The sequence below is a fragment of the Balaenoptera physalus genome, assembly GCF_965194825.1.
Source record: "Balaenoptera physalus genome assembly, chromosome: 4".
NCBI classification, from domain to species: Eukaryota; Metazoa; Chordata; class Mammalia; order Artiodactyla; family Balaenopteridae; genus Balaenoptera; species Balaenoptera physalus.
The window spans coordinates 72346985-72360323 of NC_138891.1; the positions used below are offsets into that span (position 1 = coordinate 72346985).

General features: G+C 48.1%; 1 protein-coding gene across 9 annotated transcripts in view; it reads right to left on the minus strand.

The window, feature by feature from the left end:
* Positions 1 to 1993: 1993 nt before the first annotated feature.
* The window catches only part of TMEM44 (transmembrane protein 44), a 33537-nt gene continuing 22191 nt past the window's right edge, over positions 1994 to 13339 (minus strand). For 4 of the 9 annotated variants that reach the window (XM_082460685.1, XM_082460686.1, XM_082460688.1 and 1 more), the window contains 2 exons: positions 5011 to 5043; positions 1994 to 2403 (listed from right to left, as the gene is read on the minus strand). In XM_082460685.1, coding sequence (XP_082316811.1) covers positions 2293 to 2403; positions 5011 to 5043 — 144 coding nt within the window. In that variant the 3' untranslated portion in view covers positions 1994 to 2292. The remainder of the gene's footprint in view (positions 2404 to 5010; positions 5044 to 13339) is intronic. The other 5 variants (XM_082460694.1, XM_082460691.1, XM_082460690.1 and 2 more) reach the window with 2 other exon arrangements.

A 13339-nucleotide genomic window follows, 5' to 3' on the forward strand; every position in this document is an offset into this window, starting at 1 on the left:
TTCCCAAAGGCTCCAGAGTTCCAGAGCTTTGCATAACAGGCAGATTCTCATCGAACAACGAGGCCAAACTTTGCTGCCAAAATTGTCAGTTTAAAAGTTCACTCTGAGGGGCTTCCCTGGTGGCGCAGTGGTTGAGAGTCTGCCTGCCAATGCAGGGGACACGGGTTCGAGCCCTGGTCTTGGAAGATCCCACATGCTGCGGAGCAACTGGGCCCGTGAGCCACAATTACTGAGCCTGCGCGTCTGGAGCCTGTGCTCCGCAACAAGAGAGGCCGCAACAGTGAGAGGCCCGCGCACCGCGATGAAGAGTGGCCCCCGCTCGCCGCAACTAGAAAAAGCCCTCGCACAGAAACGAAGACCCAACACAGCCAAAAATAAAAAAAAAAAAAATAAATTAAAAGTTCACTCTGAGATCCCATTTTGAGACCAGCTTGGACACGATAACAACTGGTTTGTGAAGGAAGAGGCAGGGACGATGGGATCTAGAGAGATGGTTAACATCTGGAGCTCAAGTAGTTCGTGCTGTTCAAAGCCAGTGAGAGCATTTGATGTTCTTGAGTGAATGGCCATTTCCATTAGGATCCAACCAATTTCTGGTGCCCCAGGGACATGAGCCAGCCTCCCGTCGGGAGGGGCGATGTGCTAAAGACAAACTCCAGGGATGTCATCCTATCCCCAGGCCTTCTGCCTTTCCAAAGATGAGCCCTCCTCCTGCCCTGCTGTTACTAATCAAATTCAACATGTTCCCCAAGTTGGTACTGTATCCATGACTGTACATTTCTGCTTCTTGAAAAGTTGTGGCTGCAGGGATGTAAAACTCACCAATCAGCTGGGGCCCACCTGAGGCATGTCAGTCAGCTTCCTACTCTGTATCTTGCAACAGCTACCAGTCAGCCAAAGAATTAAGCACCAACTCCCAGGTTCCTTTCCAGCCTCTTCACCCACCCCCTACACCCATTCTGGCCACATCAGAGTCCTCTTTCCTTAGCTAGATTCCCCCCTTCCCTGCTTCCAATCCTCTGTGTGCTTTCATCTGCTGGAATGTTCTCCCAACCTCCCCCTGTCCCCAGTTAAAAGTTTCATCTTCCCTCAAAGTACAGCTTCAGTGATTAAGATCACAGAGCAAAATTGACTTTAGCAAACTCCATTAAAAGACAACCAGGGTCCAAAGCAGTTGGATAAATAGGGTGGCTTTAGGTTCACTTCTAGTTCAGAGATCATGCAGGGGATTGGAATCTGTGCAGAGACATGTGGAACAACCTGCTTCCCTGAGGCACCCCCTCTTTCATGCTGCTGAGACTTGCACTACCCCTCAGGAGCAACTGGGCAGCTGCAGCTGAGTCACACAGGCTGCCAGGGGCCAGCTAGGAGCAGAGCTGTGTTTCTTGGCATTTCTCCCAGGTCCCCCGGTGGCCAACTTCTGTGGCTGTGCTGGGATTCAGATGTATCTCTGTGCTCCATGGTGAGATACTTCAGTTCACTCAATCAGGATTTATTCATTGCAGCGTTCCTCCCACCTTAGCTCCAAAATAATCCTGAGAGGGGATTTCGGTACCTGAATCGAGCCCCTCCCACCATGCCTCTTACCCTTTGCATGGTTTCAGTTACCTCCTGAAGCAGACGGTCCCCTTCACCTGCAGACCCTAGCCCAGCACACACTGGGCCAGGCTGGAGCAAGTCCTGGTACCTAGAGCACTTTGCTTTGCTCACCCTTGCAATACCAGTGACCTTGCAAACACTTGGTTGATCGAACAGTCCTCTTTCAACTTCTAGCAGAAAACTCAAGTGGGTGACTGGAGGGCAGGAGCCAGGTCCCATCAGAACCTGTGATTGTGTCCCAAACCCCCCAAACGCGGGCCCACCCCTCTCTAGGCTTAGCCAGGTCTTAACGGAGTGGGGCTTTACTGAGATCCAAACATATTAGCTGTTTGTTAGATGAACTCGTTTGTAGCAGATATTCAGAGTAGGGTTGAATCCAAAGGGAAAGGGAAAAGAGAGGCCAAACTATTTTAGACTATATTTCAAAGCAAGATTGGTTTGTGAACTTTGAATTTTCAGAACAAACTCTGGGTGTGTCCAGGTCTGTCCACAGGGCCCAAGGTCTTAGGTCCATTCTGAGCCATGGTGCACACCAGCCGAGCTCCGTGACAGCTCCTGGTTCCTCACTTTCATGGGCGGCCTTGGCAGAAGCTTAAATTCCTGCCATGGCTGTCTCTGCAGGTTGATCCCTGCTCAGTTCCTGACAAAACCTTGACCTTGGGCTCTGAGCTGCTGAGCTGGCTCCAGAAAGTGTTACTTATCAGAGGTCAAGTCCACTGGCTTCATAGACCACCTGTGCACCCGGGGTCTGAATATCTCCATGTTGTCTTTGTTCCCTCCAAGGTTTACGTCTTCAGGATCCCACTGTGGAGAAAAGACACAAGAGGTACCTTGGTGGAATAGGCCCTTCCCATCTTACAATTTCCCCAACAACAGCTCCAATCCTGGTTCTCATGGCCCAGGCACAGACAAGAGCAAACAGGTAAGGACAAGTTAACCAGGCCTGTGTTTCTAGAACCTAACAGGGCAAGTATAACTTTAAATCAAGGAATTAATGGACAGACACCCTGAACAGACCAGCCCTACTTCCCCTCCTACTCTATGTTCCCCTGTCTTCACCAAGTCCTTCTCTAGTGAGACTCAGTCATGTTCCCTTTATCCTGAGAATTCCCACCTCCCTGCCTAACTCATTCCTGGAAAAGACCAGGCAAACTCAACTCATTCTTTATGGCCCAGGTAAGTTCCTCCTCTTCCAAGAAGCCTATCCTGACACCCATTGAGCTCTCCCCCGCTTCTCTACTGCCTGTACCACTGGTTTGCAGCTGAGCGTGGGCAGCCCTGCCCTGGGTGTCCACCTTGTCCTCTCAGGTAGATGACAGAGCTTCTTAGGAGCAGGGCACTGGTCTGCCCTTGCCCCCCACGTGGTGTTTCCTCTAAACTTGAGGTCAGCAGACTTGTCAAAAACAAACATTTAAAACCTAATCCAGAGTGGTGGTCACTGCCAGTGAATATCTCATCACTCTGACTCAGACAAGTATGGGAAATTGAAATGCACAGGGGTTAAAAAAAAAGGTTAAAAGAAAAAAAAAATAGGCGAGCACACAAGCACTGATGAAGCTGTTTGCAAAATCCTCCTATTGTTCTAAAACGACAGATAAAAGGAGAGCTTTTCATGTGGGCCAAGAGCAAGGGCATTGTCTTTAGTGATTCCAGCCACAGAGGCAAGTAGGGGCCGGGCTCAGGTCCTCTTTCTGCCACTAACTTGCTTTCTCTTCTCTGGATCTTGATTTCTCCATGTGTAAATTGGGAGGCTGAATCAGCAACTGGATAATACGATCTCTCATTTCTGAGTTTCTATGACTGGTGATTCTGAGTCATAAGGTTGCATTTGACAGTAGCAAAAGACCCAGGAAACAACAAGCAAAGGCCACATAGGATATGTCAGCCCGGGCCAGACAATCTATCTGGGCAAGAAAATAGAGCCAGGCATGGACATGCACTCCAAGAAAAATGTTCCACCAGCTACTCAAACCTGAGCAGAATCAAACAGTCCAGTCCTTAGAGGGTCAGGACAAGGTCCTCAAGGCTCCCTGAGCCACTGAAAGATAATGCCCACACCCCACTAGATATAAAACACAAATTATAGCTTTGTTTCCAACAAAAAGAGAGTCCCGTTCAATTGCTGATTTACTGCTCATAACTGAACTGAGTTCTACTACTTGGTCATGAAAAACAGCGTCATGTTAAGAAGACCACCTCATCCCCAGTAACCTTGCAGGCCAGGGACTGAGCTGATTTCGTTGGTGCAGCTCAGCCCCTTGTACGTGTCTGGGGCTGTGTCAGGCACGTGTGTGTTAATTTCTCATCTGCCTGTGGAGGTGGACTTGGGGGGGGGCACCTCTAAGCAAATTCCTTCCAGACGTTATCAGAGATCCCAAGTAAAAGAGCTCCCCGGCCCCTCAGCCTCCGAGACCCAGTTGCCTAGTAGTGGAAGTGGGGGCCTGTTCCGTTCTCTGAGAATGGACAGTGTGCTTTTTGATGAATTCTGTTTTCAAGTGGAGACCCACGTTCTGGATCTCAGTTCTGGACCAGTCTCACCAGGAGGGCCCAGGGTTCTCATCAAAAAGACTGATGCTGGGGACCCACCCTAGACCCTATCTGTGGGTTGGGACCTAAGGCTTGGCATTTGAACAAGCTCCTAGGGTGATTCTTAGCCGCCCTGATGTGTCAGAACCACTGCCCCAGCTCCTAATATGTCTTCTTAAGAGTTATCCTTGCTACTCCTGACCAATTCCGCTGCCGGCAAACAGAAACAGCCCACCACTCTGGTCAGGTGCGCTCTTTAAAGCGGGTTAAGCCTTCGAAAACAATTTAAATCTCTTCCTTCTGAATTCCCAGAATAACGTGTTTTAAAATGTCATTTTAAGTAATAAAAACATCGCTGGAATCCAGGCATTCAGAGAATTTGAGCAAAAGATAATCTACTCTTTTATCAGAAAAAAAATCCTGGGAGGTGACAGGCACAGGTGGCTGTCATGAATCATGTGCTTATTTGTCACTTGGAGGCGAGGAGGGCATAGAGACAGCAGCCAGCTGCCCAAGGTCTCACAATGACAACAGAGGGGAATGTTGATCTCAACTCCTGCAGCCACTCCCGGCACCACTACCATTAGTGACCTGCTGGGCTTCCTCTTGTTCAAAAACTTTTGTTCCAAGCACGTTTCTTCCTTGGGTTATGCATCTTCTCTGAGCCCCTACTAGATGGTTTGGACAAAGCAGAAAGAACTCTGAAATGGAGAGCCTGGAAAAAACCCTCGACTTTCAGACTCTCCTCTCATTTTCAAATTCTTTTTTTTCCTAGAGGAATCTGGCACGGGCCCAGCCATCCAAGGGGGGCTCACAAAAACAGGAACTGACATCAAGCCACAGGAAGTCCCTTGCGGAATAAAGAGAGAGCACGATTGTCCATACCTGCTCCGAGTTTAGGGCTTCCCAATACTTCTGCTGCAGAATAAAAAGAGAGATTAAAAAAAAAAGTGTTGACTAGATTTTGCCACCATCACAGAGCAGAGATCAGCGCCAGCCCCTGTCTGCTCAGTGAGCCAGAAGGCAGGCCCTCCGCTGGTCCGGAGGCAAAGGAACAACTGACTTCAGCAAGCAAAAAGGCAGCAGCTACTAGTGGCTACAACTTAGTTAAATGGTCAGTAGGATAATTGTGATAATTATGAAGGGCTAAAGGTCCTTGAAAAAATTACCATCTATGCAGATTTTTAAATTACTATTATTAGAAATTATTATTAGGCATAATCATAATAATAAAGATTCCATTTATTAACCACATGGCTGAGATGAGTCAACTCAAACCCATAAAACTAAGAAAGAGAGATGCAAATAAAATCCTCATCTTGAAACTATGGGGTATTTGCTACCAGCCAAGATTCATATTTAATCAGCCTTTACTGCACGGTTGGTTCCACCCCAAGCCTCAAATATGTCTGGCTCAGCTTCTTGAAGGGTAGCGTCGCTGTCTGCTCTCATTCGTCCAGCACCTCCTGTAGTGCCCAGGACACGTGTGTGTACGTGTGTGTGTGTGTGTGTGTGTGTGTTCATAAGCTATGAATCTGCAAATGTCTGTTATACTGATCTGTGTATGTCTGTTACACTGAACTGCTGCCAATCTGCACAGTACACAGGATTTGGCTTTATTGTCACATTGAAACAAAGCCCCTACTGTTCAATTCTTTTAAAATTTCCATTTTGAACAACTTCTGTTTGTTTGCTTTTGTTTGGTCTTTCTGAACTCCTTGAGGGCTGCAGTTTGACTCAACTTTGAGTCTTCAGGGCTGGCAGGGCTGGCACGGAATGCACTCAGCAAGTCTGTTACGTGAATCTGTATGTGCGTGCGTGTGTGCAGCTGTGTGTCTGTTAAGATTATAAAAACTTTATTGAACACCTCTATTTGTCCGCTGATATCTGTGCTAGCCAAGAGATGGGGCTCTGCTCTGGGGCCTGCACAAGTCCCATTCTGGGTCAGAGCTGGAGTTAGGGGTGGAGTCAGGCAGAGAGGTCTGACCCAGGCTGTGCTGGCAGAGCTGTGCCCCAAGCTCCGTGGCAGGGCACCTGGCAGACTGGAGGCGAAGGGCAGAGGTCCCACCCTGAAACTGAGGAGGGCAGGGAAGGGGCACCAAAGCTGGGTCCTTGGTCAGTGCCCCCCACAAGAGTTCCCTGCTCCCTGCTGGGTAGGATGTGGTGGTCGCTGCAGGAGGGAGGGCAGGATATGGGGGCGTGGGTGGCAGAAATGAAGCTTGACAGTCGTCTCCCCAGTTTCTCCCTCTTCCCTCCCTCTCCCACCCACCCCTTCCAGGTCACATGCTTCCAGCCGGGTACCTATGAACTCCTTCCCCCGTTCCACGGGAGAACAGAATGGACCTAGAAAACTTGAGTCACCACTGACTTCAGCTGTACCATGCCTTTTTCTTTTGAACAACTTTTTAATTATAAGATTTTCAGTCATACACAAAAGCAAAAGAATAATCTAATGAACACCCGTGGACATATACTCTTTCATTTGCTCTAGCTCCCCCAATTTTTTATTTGCTGAAGTATTTTAAAGTAAATAATTTCATCTGTAAATACTTCAGTATGTAACTCATAGATAAGGACTTAAAAAATCCTAAGCACAGTGCCATTAATACCTAACAAAACTGTGATAATTCCATAGCATTCATCTTTTAATGACATCCTGCTGGGGAGAACATAAACTAAAAAAAAGATTAAATGGAGAGCACACAAAATTACTAAAAATGATGTTTCCACACACACTGCAAAAGACGGAAATGTTGATGACAACATGGGTGGAAAAAGTTACATAACTCCTGCAAATGTAATAGAAATAAAAAGAGAGATGAAAGAAAATATGCTAAGAATAAGAACATTAACGGAAAAACTGGTGAAATCCAAATAAAGTCTGTACTTTAGTTAATAGTAATGTACTAATGTTAATTTCCCTGTGTTGACAAATGCAGCATGGTGGTGCAAGATGTTAACATTAGAGGGAATTGGGTGAAGGTATACAGGAACTCTCTGTCCTACCTTTGCAACTTTTCTGTAAATCTAAAATTATTCCAAAAGAAAAAGTGTACTTAAAGACAAGCAAGTAAATAAAGAAGTTTAAGAGTCCTCCAACTGAATTTGAAATGAAACCTTGAAACCTCCTTTCCAAAATCTTCAGCATCACAACAATCTAAAATTTCAGAAGAGTACCCTCTAGTGGAAGTAGTAGCCAGGATTTCTTTTTTAAGTTACTTTCTAAACCAATGATAATGTGCCTAAGGAATACAATTAACCCAAATCTTTGTAACTGGGGTCTCTCTCCACCCCCCACAAAGAAGTAAAAATAAATAAACATTTTTGCAGTCTTTTCCCTGTTTCAAGAGCAAAATTTGTTCATTTTTGTATAGAAATTTTTTCAAAACCCAAAATAAAGATTGCCCAGAATTCTATCCCTAAAAGAGGGCCTCTATGAACAGTTATTGAATAGCCCTCTTAAATACACACACACACACACAGACACACACACACACACCCCAAATTATGCAAATGGCTCTTCTCTCTTAAAATATAGTGAGCATTTCCACATATTCTTAAATTGTCTTTAAGACCACAATTCCATCATCTCCGTGAACCACAGCATGTAGGGTTTCAATTCACCTCATTTCTAAAAGCACACTTTTTCGTGCTTCTGAAACCAAGAGGCAACCTATAGGCCCTGTCCACAGGGCACGTGGTAAGTTCTCCTTTGTTCCTGAAGACTCTGAGATGTGTCTCAGCCACTGAGGAAACAGGGTCACTTTCTAGGACTGGGAGCTGGATGGGCCCTCAGAAACCATTTGTTCAACTCCCTCCTCTTACATCTGGGGAGAAGTGACTTCCCCAAGATGGGGGAGGTGAAATGGTGTTGAACTCAGGACCCATTATAAAGGTTTTCTGTTTTTTCTGATCATAAAGTTTTGACACTTGCCAGATACACACCAGCTACAGTTCCATCTTAGATTTCATCAAGTAGATTTCCTTTTTGATTTTCCTAGTACCTTACAGGCTTTTAAACCTTAACACCATACTCTTCAAAAATCTCATCCTTTCAATTTCTTTAGTTAGTTAATTAAGCAGTTCTATAGCACTTACTCTGGATCAAGCGCAGTTTCACCTCCCATACTTTCTTTCCTCCTCTACCAGCCCAAACTCCCCACTCAGCTCTTCCTTCCCGGGCTGTCGTGAGGAAAATGGGATGTGAGGAAAAATGGATCACAGGCTGTGGAGTGCTGTGTGCAAGGCCCATGGTGAACTGGATCAGTGAGAGAGAAGTTCTGACCCACACTGGGCCGGTTTCCCTTATAAAGATGACAGTTTCACTGCAGGAACATCCCAAGGTTGGGATGAAGGGGAAGCCGAGATGAAGCCCTATGTATTACAACGGTGGGCAGCAAGGGTTGGGAGCGAGCACCTCCGAACTCCACTCACAAGGAGATGCAAATACTGTATTTAGGCCAAACTCCAAGACCACCAGTGGGAAAGGCCTTGGCAACCTTGGCTCCTGTTCCTGATTTTTTTAAAATTATTTTTTCCCATTAAAACAGGAGATATAATTGACATAAAACACCGTATGTTCCTGATTTTTTTGGAAGAAATTTTGCTATTCATATGCTGCTCAGAACCAAAGAAGTGGCCCAGGGAAGGGCGGGAAATGGCCACGATCAAGTTGGATTCAGGAGCAGGGCTCCTGCAGATAAAACACAGGATACGCCGTGAAATCTGAATTTCAGATAACAAATAATGTTTTAGTATAGGTGTGTTTATCTGAAATTCAAATTCACTGGCCTCTTGTATTTTTTGCCTGTTAAGTCTAGCAACCCTACTCAGGAACACAGGGAAGGCTTCCCAGAGGAAGCAGGATTTAGCCAGGGCCTTGAAGGGCAAGAGAAGACAGATGAGCAAAGGAACCCAGAGAAGAGAAAGCTGGCTGGATGTGCAGAGGAAAACCTGGAGAGTTGGCCCAGAACCAGACAATGAAATGTCCTAGAGGTCAGGCCAAGGGGTCTGGACATAAACTGTAACAGAGGGCCTTAGAGCAGGAAGGCCATGGGGCTGATCGAGTGTTGGTAAGATCTTGGGTAGGACAGTCCTGAAAGGAGGGGAGACGGAGGCAGGAGTTCAGTCAGGGGCTCTTCCCTGGATTTCAGGCAGCGCGATGGAAATGCTTCTAGAGACTGTGGAGGACAGAAGAGGTTTTCTGAGCGGTACCCAGGCAGACACAGCAGCCCATTTTGCTGGTGGTTGACCCTGCTGTTTTCCTGATGGAAGCCTTTCCACTTCTAAGAACTGACTCAGTGTAATTAACCTCCGCCTAACTCCCCCAGTACACTTTCTCACTTAAGGTCACTTGCTAAATGGGACCTGAAAGATGGCCCAGCTCAAAGCTCAGCATCTGCGGGAACAGTGCTCTGTCGGAGCCTCACCAGCTCCCTGAGCTCATTATCTCCACTTACAGAGCAAGTCCAGAGGAATGAACGGCGTCGCCTGCCTCAAAGGCTCTCAGGGCCAGCGTAGGTGTCCGAGCCCACTTGCAGCCCGTTGTCCACTGCGCTGCATCTAGCACCATCGGCAGGCTTGCAGGGCCCCAGCAGCACCCCCATTTGATCCTCAGAATCACTCTGTAATGTAAGTAGGGCAGGTCTCCTGATTCCCATTTACAGAGGGAGAAACTAAACCCCAAGAAGTCCAGGGCAGAACCAAGGCCGCCTGGCAGGTCAGCGAGAGCCTGGACAAGCCCGTGTCCACCCGACCCCTGGTCAGCCCTCTCTCTCCTGCTCAGCCCCGTTGCCCTGGGGGGCCCAGTACAGTCTTTCCTTAGCCCCAGGGGAACTAGCTGACTGTCCACACATTTCCGGACGCACCATCTCTCACTGCTGCACAGCACACAGGGGCACACAGATCTGTGCAGGGCAGATACCATGCCCTGAACTTGATTTCTGGTCTTTGGGACCTATTAGAAATTTCTGGCCTCTTTCTTCATACTTATATGTATTTACTTCTAAAATTAGCACTTTTAGAGTCAGTGTGTGTGTGTGTATTCTTTTTATTAACTAATTAATTGTTTTTTCCTTGAAAGAATGATTTGGCTTTAAGACTGACAAACATCCAAGGGACTCTGTCCTGGTCTGCTGGTGCTGGAAGCAGGGTCTGGAGAGGGAACAAGCAGTCCTGGTTGTCAAGAGCCTTAGGCACAGAATTAGCAGGACACGGGGGCCTGGGACGCGAGCCTCTTCAGACAGCAATCTGGTGTCTGGCGTTTGGCTCTGTACACACACACACACCACACACACACACACACACACACACACACACACACACACACTGAGCCAGCTCCAGGTACAGTCATTCTCAACATGCAGACTTTCTTCTGTTGACAGAAACAGCCTCCTTGCAGAATTCCTACAAAGCTTCACTGGCATTGCTAGGAAGCACAGAAGGAAAAAAACGACTAAACACAAAGCTGGACTCAATCTTTTCTGGCATCCCAGAGGCTAGGAGGCCAAAAAAACCTTTAAAAGGCACAGGAGCAGTCTCAAGACTGAGGGAATGTCGACCCTGCGCTCATAAAACAGGTGCTGGCTGCCCTGGCAAGTGAGCGGGCCGCTCCGGAAAGCCCTGCTCCCTCTGGGCCCTGGGCCCTCACCCACAGACCATGAGCCGGTGACCCTTCCTCCACATGTGTTCAGAACGCCCTCCGACGGCTGTGTCAGGAGCCAGGCTGCCTGGTGTCGAGAGGCTGCGTGAGTGAGTGAGTGGGTGCAGTCTCCGTGGAGGGTGCCTTGTCTTGCGGAGACGTCCAGGAATCCGCACAGCCCACGCACATGGCCTGTCTACAGAGTCGTGGGTCACATTCAGGCTCCACTGGCATTCGTCTGGTGCCCTGACCAGCCCGTCCAGTGGGCACTTGAGAAAAGGTGAAAATAACCCAGCTCTCCCTCCACGCAAGCTCCCATGCCTTATCTGTCTCTGCTTCACCTCTTTTCAGGGTGTTCTGCGTTCACTGGCATTCCCTGTAAATCCCAATGTTTTATCCTGTCTATTAGACAGGACCCTGCCTGAGAACACAGGTAGCGCATAGGTGAGTGGAGAGAGTCCTGTGGAGAGAGTTTTCTCATCTGTAAAATGGGAATGATAGATAAGAAACTCGGCCCTGGGTAGTTCCTGCCGAGGCAGTGGGGTTTAGTGGGTAACAACAGGGTTTCAGAGACAGAGAGAGCTGGGTTCAAATCCCCAGGTCTGCTAATTATAATGAAGACGATGATGATGATGATGATGATGATGAAGATGATGTTTTCTTGGGCAGGTTACTTAAACTCACTGAATCCCAGGCTCCTCTTCTGGGAAACAAGAATATGTAAAGGTACTTGCCTCAGGGCTGTTGGGAGGACTATAGCAAACAGTGCTTGTAAAGTATAGAACATACCACGCCTGCCTCATGACACACACGCAGTCACTGTGAGCAATGAATTTAAAGACGCGCAGTGAGCTGAGTGCTGTGGATACAGTGTGTGTCGTGTTGAGGGACCTCTCTTCTCTCCACCTCCCCCAGCACGGCAGGAAGTAGGTCTTCAAACCTGTGGGTATGTGCCCCAAGGACATGGACACAAAAGCACCCTCTGAGAGTTAAGTCACAAAGTTGTAAAGGACCACAGAGGTGACAAGCACAACACCTTAGCGACAGAATGCCTCCCAGGCCTCCAGAGTGGGAGTGTGCAAGCATTCACTTATGGACCCGCGGGTCAAGCAGAAGCCCAGCTGGCTGGCCAAAGACACAGACGACTGTAGCCAGAGAGCACAGACAGATGCCCTGGGTGTCTCAGCCCAGTGTTAGGAAATATCTGAACTGTGCAATCCATCCTGGGAGTAAGAGGAGTTGCAAATCAGAAGAGGTGATGACCTGGGGCCCCGCCTCAGTCCCTTGGGGGTGTGGTCTGGAGGAGCAAGGTCATGATCAGACTGTGACCAATCTACCAAGTACCTCCCACCGCGTGTGGTGGGTCAGGCCAGCCCCCCTGCCCTCATGCATTTTTCTTTCAAATCCCCCCCAAGAACATGTTTGTTGAATGAGTGACCCAGACAGGTGGGTGAAATGCAGTGTCACACTCATCAGCTAAAAGACACCCTCTTGCTCCCCTTCAGCGATCAAGGAGCCAGAACTTTTAAGGAATATTGCTCTGAAAAACTGGGGAGCCCACCCAATCCCACCACCCTGAGGCAGCTGATGGTTGATAGGCTTGTGGCTTAACTTTAATTTTCTTCTTTACATCTTCCAAAATTTCTACAATAAACATGTATTACTTCTAAGCAGAGAATATATAGATTACCAGAAGGCCGGATGGGCCACAAGCCTGACAAGCTACACTGTCCCCTGCTCACATTTCATCAGTGTCTGTGTTTAGTGAGATTCTAAGTAATTTCCGTTTGGGACTCAGTGCTTTGTCATGTGTAGCGTATGGGTGTTTTGGGGAATGAAGTAGGAGGACTGTGCTGGGGGTTCTGGAGGGGGTGGGTGGGGTGGATGAGGGCACCTGAGCTTCTAAAAATATACTCCTTGTTTAACAAGGGCAAAAGCATTCATCTCCATTTGCCTCATGTATGAGTGCGACCCTGTGCCCTTGGAATTTAAAAGGAAAGAGGGAATAGAGGAGAGGGAGAAAAAGGACTGCAAAACACAGAAACGGCCCAAAACAGCCACAAAGACAAATTTCTGAATTTTTCAAGGTCACTGTCCAATCCTTAGCTCAGTTGAGGGTTTCCACTGAGCGAGCTTGCATCCCGTCCTCCCCAAGCCCCCTCCCCCACCTCACCAACTCAACTGTCCCTTCCCCTCACTGAACACTCTCCCTCTCTCCCCTTAGCCTTAGACTCTGCCCGGACTGCTGGCTCCAGGCTGCCAAGCCATGCGCCTTGGGTTGTCCGACACATTCTGAGACCAGATCCAAGAAATAAACAGCACCAAATGAAGGACTCGGGGATACACGGACCCCAAATGGTCCTTGGTCTGGAGCAGAATTTCTCCCTCAAAACCCACCTCTCAATGACCAGCTGTGTGTGTTCCAGGATCAAGAGATAAAGATGAGGGCAGCCCAGGCCCCTCGACCTAAAAGCCTGTGCACAGCCTGGCCGGGGAGACAGGTCCCTGCAGCCCTCAGGCTACACGGCAAACAACAGCAGGGGTGGAAGAGAGGTGTATGCTCTGGGCACCCAA